The following is an 11,999-nucleotide window of genomic DNA, read 5'->3' on the forward strand; positions in this document are numbered from 1 at the left end:
TAATAAGAAGATTAATTATTATTTTTATGTTTTTCCCTTTTGCTTTTCATTTTTTACATATACTGTTCGTAATTGGAGTTTCAATAAAAAAAATTTTAATTCCCTTTTGCTTTTCATTTTTATTTTTAGAATTAAAACGGATAATTAAATAAATGATAAATTATTAATGTAAATAATAAATTAATGTATGTAAATTCGGTGTCTCCTACTTGATCGGAGCGTACGCAAATAAAAAGGCGACCCACCCTTTAAGGAAATGTTCCTCTTTTTGCAATCACAACTCGAAAATTATAAATCAGAGAAGTAACTAGGCAGGATTCTGATACTTAATTTGGAATGAACTTTGCAAGTCATTCCGTAGCGTTTAATTTTTTTCATATCTTGAATCTCTTACTATCATTAAATAAGGAAGAAATTGCAGGTTTAAATGTATAGTTCTCACAATGTAATAAACGACAGTACTTGCAACCTGTGCAGTCGCACGAAGAGGCATGGTTAGGGACAGAAAAAGTTTGGATTTAGAAGTACGATTGACATTACCAAATGGCAAAGTTAAAGGCAGATAGATTTTTTCTCTGTTATTTACACTAATAAGCGGGAGGGCAAGAACGCCTTTCTAATTGTTATTTGAAATTAAATTTTACAATTTACTTTACTTTTGCTTTTAATTTACTTTCTACAGCACCGTCAATACAGTACGTGAAACCGTCAATAATAATATAATAATGATAATAAAAATGGTATCACACAACTAAAAGTATATACTACTTCGTAAATTTCGATAAATTAATTACTGAAAATATTAAGCATATCAATGGCAGCGTTGGACCTAATAGTTTTAAGTTGCATTTCAACATTTGAAAGAACGCGAATTACATTGCTATTTTCACCACACAAACGAATGGAATATTTCAGAAAAGAATTCTCCCCCGTTATTACAATATTTCAATAATTTTCGCAAATTAAAAAATTTATTTAATACGTTTTAATAATAAATGAAGCGATTTTCACTCATATAATCCCTTTGTACATTACTATCTTTCATTTCAGAACCACTGCATAACTTTTCTAAGACATAAATAGCTTCCGTTAATATATGTTCCCATACATTATATTTATTTTTTTATATTTTTGTCTTTAATAAATTAATGATAGATAGATAAAAAAAAATTGATACTGCTTAATTTATAAGCAGCGTAAAAACTGGAAATCTGAGGTCATTAATTTCCGAGACATTAATAGTTTTTCAAGATGCAAATAAAGCAGATAACAATAATCATAAATATTAATGCTCCTAAAATATATCCGCATAACCTAATTGATTTTTGCTTTTTGATCCACCACAAACCTATTTTCATTAAATGAAGTTTTGCGCATTTCTCTGCAAAGTACGCAAAACTTGTTTCATACAACTTTATTTTAACTAAACGTTATACTTGTTTAGGGAAGTATAAAACAAGTATTTATGTGTACTACTTTTAAAATCCATGTGACAGAGTGTGAGTTCTCATCTTGAAATATACGTTGTGTCGATGAGCTTAACTACAAATTATTAAACATTTCTGGCAAAATGCCAAAAATTAAAAACAAAATTTTTTAAACATCCTCTATTTGTGATCTTATTATCTGATTGTGTCTTCTTCAAAATACACAAATAATCTGATGGAATGAAAATATTTTGGTCATTAAAACTTTTTAATCACTGCTCTTTACATCTACATTTCTTTTTTCACATAATCTGAAGTTTTCGAGTAGTCTGAAGGTTTTCAAACTGTGTTTCATAGAAATTTTAGATACCATGCAACTCCTCTAGGGCATCTGTAAGTCAAAATTTAAAACAATTTTTAATATCACTGGACATCAAAATGAAATACTTGAAATAATCTTTGAAATTCTCTTATTATTGTTAAAAATATTAAGCAGATTTTTGTTTATGATTAAATTTATAATGAAATAATGAATTTCTTTTTACTTTCTGCATAAAATGCACAAATTTTATATTTCAATTCTTTAACATTTATTTTTCTGAGGATAGAAATTCTTCTATAGAAAAAATTACGATTTTAGAAGTTTTTCTGAATTTAAAGATTTGAAGACAACCCTGTTATAAGGGTTTACGATTATAATGTGAATGACCCAAATAATTGTAAATGGCCTATGGCCATACTTAATACACATATTATTTAAACTGACATGCTTTACCTGTAATGTACATTTGTGACTTATGTTATAATTTAAGTGCACCAGTTTACTCACACTTATCTGTATTGTATGTATGTATTATATGCATCTCTAGACTCAGGTTAAAGCTAGCTCGTTTCCCCTTTCTCAGCTTTCCCAGATGACATTTTTGGGTCTTTACTGGAACTCGACGCACACTTTATTTCGGCTAGAATAACCACTTATCTCACTCTTCTTTTATTCAAAAATTATAACATACTAATTTGGGGTAAAAATTATATTTTATGTTAGTTACTCATGACAACATTCGAAACAACCTACATGTTCGACAAGGGGTAGGGGTCTAGGAAAGCCACAACTTTTTCAATGAACTGGATGAATAAATGCAGCCCTGCCTTTTGTTGTGTTTTATGCATTTATAAATTTCTACCTGACTGTTTATTCTTTAATTCTATATAACACAATTAATCGATGCTTGTTTCTTGTATGGAATTTTAACATTAATTCTACATAATAACATGAGTAATCTTTTTTTTAATTGTATTTTAGCATTATTAAAAAACACTTTGGCACTATGAACTGAGAATATCTGTCAATCTGTCTTCTACGTTAATTTACAATAATATAAATGTGAATATCTGAATGGAGTTATATTGAAAGATCTACTGGATGCTATGATTCCATGATGGTCAATCCACCACATTGGAAATATTAAATCAAACAATAAGTACAGGAAAAGATTCAGCAAGACAATATATCCTCTTTTGAATGAATACATTTAACTGTAGTTATTCCATATGATGTATTATACAACACCCCAAAATCATGGAAAATAACTTTCTAAACCGAGTTTACAGTGTAAAAAAAGTAGTGGAAAAATGTTGTAGTCATGTAACTGGGCTATCTAACATAAAAATTACAGCATATTACACCAGTGTTCTTACCTTTACTGCATATTACAACCAAATAACTACAATTAGATATGAGAAAGAATAGGCAGTGTCAGTACAACCAAGAGTAAAACTTTTACAGAGTTGCTAATTTGAAAACAAGTGAACCTGTAAAACTAACCCTGCATACTGGTTTGCTTTAGATGCATTTGGTAACCAATATGCCGTAAGTCTTTACCAGATTCAGTTTTGAGTGCATTAAATACTATATTGCTCATATGTCTTGATCGTGACAATCAATGCAGCTGCAGCATTATTGAATAGAAATAAGTTATATGACTCTCAAATAAGTGTTTGTAAAGTTGTTCAGGAAATAAATATTACTAAATAATAACATGTATTATGTTTATTGAATTGTACAAAACTTATATGTTATACTTTGAATTATCGTCAATTTTAATTGTCTGAAATCTGGTATTTGATAGTATATAGTTGTAGCAGTTTTTTCACTATAAATTCTGAAGAATCCGAAAATAAATGCACATACTAAAGTATTTCAAGTATGATAATATTCAGTATTTAAGATTATCCTAAAAGTATGAAATTTATTATTTTATTTGAAAATAAGTATTAGTGTATCCATGGCATGCAGGTCCCCGAGATTACTCTATTATCCACTCAGAGGTGGGGGTGTCACCTTTGCCAAAGGCTCTTTGTAGCCTGCTTTAGGTTTTATACTAATTTTAATTACTGGCCATCTACTGAAATGGTTTCTTTATGTATATCCACCTTTATTCCAACTCTGGTATTTCTACGGCGATGGAGGTTTAGTTGACCATACTTCTTGACAATTCTTTTACTTTTTTTTAGTTTAATTTTTTTTTTCAATTTGAAGCGGTAGACCAGTATTTTCATCTAGCATAACTGTTTTTGAAGCAGACTCGAAAATCTCCTTCAAAGAGTTGGCTACATTGTGTAAATTTTCGCTATCTAAATTCCAAAGGAGTGACCGAATTGATCTGTAATTTGCATCGCACTCATTGATCAAATTTCTTTTTTTACTCAACGTTGCTTCTTCAGATATGGTGGGTAAATTATCTGATGTTCCATCTGAAGGAGTTTCAGTTGATGAATAGTTTCGTTTTCTGGTGCCTGAAATATTTCTTGAGACTAAATCTTCATCAACTTTGAAAATAGGTATTGAAAATAGCCATTCTGCAGTACATTCCAAACTCCAGGCTGGAAACTTCATGCCAGCAAACACAATATGCTTGCACAGCAGTCGGTTTCTTCTGAAATCTAAGCATGTGAATTGACACAGTTGTTTCTGTTCATCAAACGTGACAGAATAAACTGCATCATGCTTAGTTTCAGAAGAAACTTTAAAGAAGCCATGTGAAATTTTTTTTATACTACCCACATAAACTTCAGCAGCTCTTAATTTTGTTTTTATGTGATCAATTAACCATTTTGGCTTATTGATTAAATAATTTGGTACATGTTCATTGTATAATCTGGCCTGCGAAAGCATACTCAGATTTTTTCTGACATAAATTCTATATCTTTCTGGCAGAAATTTCTCAACCAAGATCTTAATTATTTCAGACAGCATACAGTTTTTATATCCCTGAAGATATCTATATTTTAGTTCCTCATTTAAGCGTTCAACACCATTGTTCGAGTTTATGAATAAGTCATTTGGTTTGTAAGCCAAAGCCCATCTCTCAATTTCCTTGAACCATGTTAATTCAAAATAATCTTTCACAGTTTCATATTGCTTCCATGATTTTAATACCTCTATTGCTGCAACCATTTCATCTTGAGTTGGAGCATTTGCTATGGCACGTAATTTACACAAAAGCTCTTCTTTGGGAACCACTGCATTCTTTTTTTTAGAAGCCCATCTTGACCATGCCTGCTCTCGATGGAAACTACATATAAAAACCTTAATTCCTGTAAAGACATTTTCCAAACTTGTAATTTCTTCCATTGCAAAATCAACCATCCCATATTTTGGTCTAACGAGAGGCGACCAATTTTTAATAATTATAAGAGCTTCTTCTAATGCTTTGGCTGTTTCATTTTGTGTAATTATTATGCTCACTATTTGATAGTTCACATTTGTTTTGACAACTAAAAAATAAAGTGGGAGAGCATACTTACAGGTTCGATAGGTCGCGTCGAGAAGAACAAGATTAGAACCATATAAGACATATAAATTTTTCATTTCTTCACTTTGATATACAAATAGCAGATTTAGTTTTGAATCTGTAAAGTCATTTGGCTCAGTACCATCATATGTATTTTCAGTACATGGTCTAAAAAAAACAGAACACTTGGAAGTATCCCAGCTATTTATTAACATTTCTGTATTTTCCTGGTCAATTTTACTAGTTCTAATATCGGATTTTGCTTGGCTTATTATTTTCCTTATTGCCTCCATTTCTGGATAAAATCGTCTGCGCGTTTTATCAGTTTCTCCCAATTCAGTTGAAACGTATACTTCTAATAGCTCTGCAATTACAGTGGCATTGCATTTTCCATTCTTAACTTTAGAAGCTATGAAATGCCGCACTCTAGCATCTATAGGTTCTATTACTGCAGCCATGTTACCCATTAGATGATTTTGATGATCTTGGCTATTAGGTAAATTAAACATGAAAACTTCTTCACCAGCAATACTATCTTTATTGGCTAGTTTTTCCTTAATTTTCCGAGATATCATAATCTTTCTTTTTCGGGTTGGCACTACCTGTAACATATTTATCACAGTAAAATTTAGAAATTCCAGCACAGTCATCTAAAACTAATTATTGATAAAGGTTCAATTTTAAAAACTTTCTGTTCATAGCAAATTATTAAAAAAAAAAAAAAAAAAAGAGGAGTCATTTCGTCATTTCTTTCCTTTAAAAAAAGCTGTAAAAAGGATCTTCCATTTTTATAACAATAGATCAAATTACTTCTTCAAAGAAACATAACCAATAAAACTTCACTTTGAACAACTTATTTCTATTTGTAGCAAATTGGTTAGAATATAATTAGCATAAAAAGCCTTTATTTCTGGCCTGAAAACATCATTTTATTTGCATGTCAATTACTGAATTATTTATTTAGGAAAATATTACTGTTCAAAACCCTCTTTTGGCAAAAAAAAAAAAAAAAAAAAAAAAAAAAAAAAACTATTTAGAAAAATATGTTGAATAAAGAAACACAAAAAATCATTTCTCTTTTTTACATTGTGACTCTAAAAATACCTTTTGTTTTTATGTCAAAAAGTGTGTATACTTTATCATAGAATACCTTCAATACATCTTGCTCATACGTGACAGAATTATATTTTTTCCTTAAAAAAAAATTCTCTAAAATTACTAAGACCATCTTAGAACAAAAAGTTAAATAAACTTCTACCTTGAACTGAGGCATCCTGTACATTCGGGTAACATTAATTACAGCTGGACAAATTAACTTTTTTAGTTGTCTGGTTCTTGGAATATGCTTTACCAAAAGCATGATCAGTTTGACATTAAAAAAAAAAAAAAAAAAAAAACACATATATATATATATATATATAATCCAAGAGGTGATATTTTTGTATAAATTTTTAAATATAACAATGTTATTTTACCTTTTCATTTTTTTCTTTAGCATAATTTTCCTTTTGACGTTTATTCAGATCTTTTCCTTGATGGCAAACATAGGTTTTTCGCCCAAAGTGGAAATAGGGAATATCATCTAACCAGTTTAATCGTAAATCTGGAGTTAGTTTAACTGGAAAGAAAATTTTGATTTAGATCACAATCTGATAAGCTTTGATTTTTAAAAGAAAGAAATTACAGATCTCTATAAACATATTATACATTTAACTGTCTCTATATATACTACATACTGTAGACACTGCTTAATGTATTGCAGCTGATGTCGTGTATATTGCTATTGAATTTCTAAGTTCTGCTCTTTCATATATGGAAACATAAAAAATGCATCATTTGCTGCAATTTTATTTGCTCAATTTGGTTAATATAATCAAAATATTATACAATAAATTTCTTAAACTGAAGAACGAAAATGATTTTAATCAAGCATTTAGAAAAAAGCGCAAAACAATAAAATTTAAAAAAAAACTTAATTTCATACGAATTTTCAATAGCTATTGATTTGGAAGGGCTTCAGCACAGTTCCCTCTTCTTCAAAAGGGAGGTAAAAATTCCTGAAAACATCTTTGCCAAAATACACTTGCGTTTTTGCCCAATTTCAGATTTTACATTGGCAAAATCTCTTTAAACAAGGATGCCCTCCAAGTATTAAGATTATAGGTATAGAATTGGTCCAATAAATTTCAGAAACATTATGGACTACTCAAATGAACTTTTGCAATGAAGACTGTAAACAATTGATAAACAAACCTTTATTTTTCCTAATTAAAATGTTAAGAAAGTGGCTAGTTATATTTATAGTTAATTCAATTCCTATTTTAAAAGATACTTTTCTCATCATCTTATATTATCAAAAATGGGCAAATGTAATCACATTAAGCAGCACCTACTGCAAACATAGAGAGATATTAAAAGCATTAAACTATTATGTAAAAATATTATGTCATTTTGTCTCATATTAAAATTATATATGCTAGGTAAAGTATAGAATGAGCTAGCTGCCTTACGCAAAAAGGATGCCTTTGAGAAGGTCTAATGGGAAACTGTCTTGTATTCACTTATATATAAGGAGAACAGGAAAATTCCCATGCAGCTAATCCATTCAACAGTATTTGTACCTTGATCAAACATCCAGTATTCAGCTATCTTATCTGCTAGTCCATTGGTGCTAAGAGTCAAAATAGACAGTAATGTGATTTTACACACAAGATAAGTAGCATTCATAGACTAAAGAAATATATATATCACATCACTAAAGAAATATATATACATTTCAGAAAACTTTCCTGTTTTCTAAAATTCAATATCTTTATTATTATAACTTCCTGATATTTCAATGCATTATAATTTTATGGTGAACTATTACCTGAAAATAAAACAGAATATTTTTTGAATTGGTAGTGTTTATTATAAGGTTATTTTGAAACATGTTGTTAATGATAAAACTAAAGAATGGATTTTCTTTATAGACTATTAAATGATTATATTTCAAATCAACAGACTGCATTCATACACTAAAATAGGATGAAAAATATAGTAGTCATCGAGACAATTGTCGAGTTTCTCAAGAAACAACAATAAAAATTTTCAAATCTAACACGGTATATCTTGTTTAATGTTTAATATAGTACGGAATGTTTCGTGAAGCATCAGCTATTTAAAAAAAAAAAAAAAAAACATGCAATACCTGACAATGAAACCAAATAAAAATCAAACATAACGCTATTACACGTTATGCAACAAAATTAATGAATATGAACGTCTATAAACCCTTTTTTCAACTTGGACCGAATCTCGCAACATCAACTAGATCTTACGCAATAAAATTAATACAAATTAGTGCTGATAAGTTCTTTGGAACAAAATGGCCAAATATCAACTAAACAACCAAAGAAAGCATTTACATTCTAGAGGATTTTTATTTACTCATTACATCTTCAAAAATTACTTACTCTCTTTATCGAATGACTTTCCATAGTAGTAAACATATTTTGTTACAGTTTCTACTTCGTGTCTGCGAAGTATTTCTTTAAATTCGCTCCAAGATTTCGCAAAATTCATTTTGCCTCTAAACACAAAGGTTCATACACGAGACGGACTTTGAAACTCGTAATCGATAAACCGGCCATTCCCCTATCGTTGACACAAGTCTTTCTATCGATGGGAAAAGGAGACTCTAGGCCATCCGAAAAAGCGGCGACCGCCCTCTCTACCTCAGTTCCAGTCTCCGCGCCATGAAGGAAGGAAGTCTCTTCAGCGAACTGCCATATAATTGCTTTATCACCATCACTACCTGCAATCAAGATCTTCTAGCAAAGTTATCAATCTGTTCGCATAGAATCACATCTCCCGCAGATTTTTAAAATTTGCCTATGAATATTTTCAACGCGTTCATATTTATTATTTGCACTATCCTACACAAGCCACATGCCAATGAGCCTATTAATCTTAAACTCTTTCCTCTCAGCCTTCTGCTTTAGTGTTGTATTGTGTATAAAAACTTTATAAAAACCAAAAAAAGCATAAAATATAAAATACAAAAAAAAAAAAAATTATAAAATCTAAAAACTTATAAAAAAATATTATGATACTTAAGTTTTTATCATCTCTATCCCTAAACTTTCTTGAGCCAGTGGCTCCCTCTAGTGTGCATCAAGTAATTCACTTATGCAAATTTTTTTCCCATTTCTGCTCGCTTTTAGTAATTCTGATGAGGAGGTAAATGGTTTTGAACCATAGGAACTCCGTAATTTTCAAATCATTGGCATTGGCATTGTAAACAGTGTGAAATATATTGTCTGAAAGTGTATTCGTTTATGTAATTGCATAATTTTACTGTTTCTGTAATAAGAAAACTTCATTCAGATAAAATTTATTTTAATATTATTATTATTATCTGGTTATAGGATTATACGAAATGCTGAATACTCTAGGTACTATCGTAATCTTCGCATAACCTTTCACATTGGATTTTGCCTTATCATTTTAAAATATATTGCATTATAAAGATTAAATCAAAGCAAATTACTTTGTTAGAGATGTGAATGTTCTAACTGAATTTTATTTTTATCACTTATTATTTATTTCCTCTTTGAAAACACATTCATATTTGACAAATAATTATCTCCGCTGAAAATTTTTTGATTGTTTAAAAACTATATTTGTCAATGTAATAAAAACTCACTAATCTAGTGCTTCATAGATCAATATGACAATGAATTCAAAATGTTTTAAAAACAGTTCTTTAATCTTTATTTTGTAGTAGATGCAACTAATGTCACAGAGAAAAAATATTTCAATAAAAAAGTTCTCCATGTTAATTCAATAGCAAAATTATTTCTATTTCAGTGAAATATCCACTTTCAATGTTTACATAACAGAAAAATGTAACATAAGCATTTTAGAAGTTTTAAATAGAAGCTAAAGGCTTATTGTGCAATTTTATGTAAGAAACGTAATAATTTACTTTCATTCCTTTTAAATCGGCATATTAGTTTCCAATCAACTAAAATTTTTGGCAAGTTAGAGACTTAACACACAGTATTCCGTCACTTAAAATATCAATTAATTGTTCTTTTCCATTTAGAGATACATTGGAATTGAAAATACCAAAATGTTAATAGACGTTAGTTCTAAGAATTTATTTTGAAGGCAAAAACATTTTAATATCTTTTAAAATTTTGTAAAAAGCCAATAAATAGAGATAATAAATTTGTTAAAAGACATTAAGAATTTACTATATTTTCATTGTTCAACATCCTGATTCGCCGGTTCGTATTACGTAACACCACGTGATCTCATCTCACGTAAACTACGCTACAAAAATCTAATTCTTTCAGTAATTATCTACATTAATTTCAAGTTAAATCTTAATTTGGAATACAAGTTTAAATGCAAGAATTATTTCAATTCGTACAAATAGCTTACTCAGAAATTATGTAAAATCGCAGTGCTTTACTTCGCTACTGCATTCTCATTAGAATTGATGAATTTAACCCTTGATTTTGCCTTCGGGTGGGTGGTGTGATTGCAGTCTAATTGTCTCAATTACCACAAATGGTCTTGGAGCATAAATTTTAATTATCTTGTAAAAATTCTATGTAGTTGTATGCCAGTATTGAAAGAAACAATCTGATAAGAAATGGCTGCGACTTGTTTCGTATTTTGAGGTTGTTTTCAAAAAAACAATTACAATACTCTTGTATAATACTTACAAGGAATGAGTTAGGTTATTTAACTGAAGTGCAGTCAATTTTATTTCTTATTTACATGAATGATGTATCACACAATGCTGTGTAGGCTAGTGACCTAGCGATGATGACTCAAAATGCATCTTTGCATTCAGGCATACACTCTTTATAAGAATATAACCATGCACTGGAGTCCTAGCTTCAGCAGGTACATTTTGTTATGCTATGCAATCTCTGTGGGTCCTAAATTCTAAAAACTTTTCCACTCCTAAATTCCAAAAATTTTGCTACTTGATATTTCTGTAAATTCCAAAATTTGCACACCTGCCATAACTGCACTGGCTGTGGCCTCAGTTATCCAATGTTCCAACAAAATCAAATATTGTAACGTTATTTTAGACCAGACTTTCTTAAACTGTAGATCGCAACCCCCATCTACAGCAGAGGGTCACAAAAAATTTTAGTAGTTTTGGTATTTCTTAAACTTAATATAATAATTTTACAATTACCCAATATTTTTACACAATGTATCTGAAAATAGATAAAGATAACACAATACAGACAAAGAGAAAAACAAAAATGTTTCAACGCATTCTGTTTATAATATAAATGTTCACTTTACTTGCTTTGCACGTGACGGTGTCATTTCGTCTGTTAATTAAAATTTTCACATTATTCTATGACTTAAAATGAGAAATTAAAGATATGACCTAAAACTGCAATACTATCTTACAATACAAGTGAAAAAATTGACAGTTTCACTCGTGCGTGTGTCAGATTTTCGCAATGCTTATGGGGTCCCACAAAATTTTCATAAATATTTTGGGGTCGTGAAAAAAATCTATGTTAAAAAAGGGTCATAACTGAAAAAAAGTTTAAGAAGCCCTGTTTTAGAACAATCAGTTTACTGACACCAACCCATTTTTTTTGCCTGTTTTGTTTCTAAGCCGAATTATGTTTCTGTCAGAATTTTTCTATATTTTTACTGTTTCAACTGAATGGAAAAACACACTAAAATGTTTCAAATGACTATTAGGGGAAGAGAATCGAATATCCCACATTATTATTATCTCTATTTATCTCCT

At 29.6% G+C, this 11,999-nt stretch overlaps 1 protein-coding gene across 1 annotated transcript; it reads right to left on the reverse strand.

Moving 5' to 3' along the window:
- Positions 1-3,459: 3,459 nt before the first annotated feature.
- LOC146998567 (uncharacterized) lies at positions 3,460-6,829 on the reverse strand. Its single transcript, XM_085811088.1, has 2 exons — positions 6,697-6,829; positions 3,460-5,823 (listed from the first exon to the last, which is right to left on the reverse strand). Exon 2 carries the CDS (start codon positions 5,794-5,796, stop codon positions 3,943-3,945), a length of 1,854 nt encoding a protein of 617 aa, XP_085667214.1. The 5' UTR covers positions 5,797-5,823; positions 6,697-6,829; the 3' UTR covers positions 3,460-3,942.
- Positions 6,830-11,999: the final 5,170 nt, after the last annotated feature.

This window comes from Stegodyphus dumicola, chromosome 2 (genome assembly GCF_044657685.1).
Source record: "Stegodyphus dumicola isolate Sdum_Otavi_A_Nest chromosome 2, ASM4465768v1".
In the NCBI taxonomy this organism is placed as follows: domain Eukaryota; kingdom Metazoa; phylum Arthropoda; class Arachnida; order Araneae; family Eresidae; genus Stegodyphus; species Stegodyphus dumicola.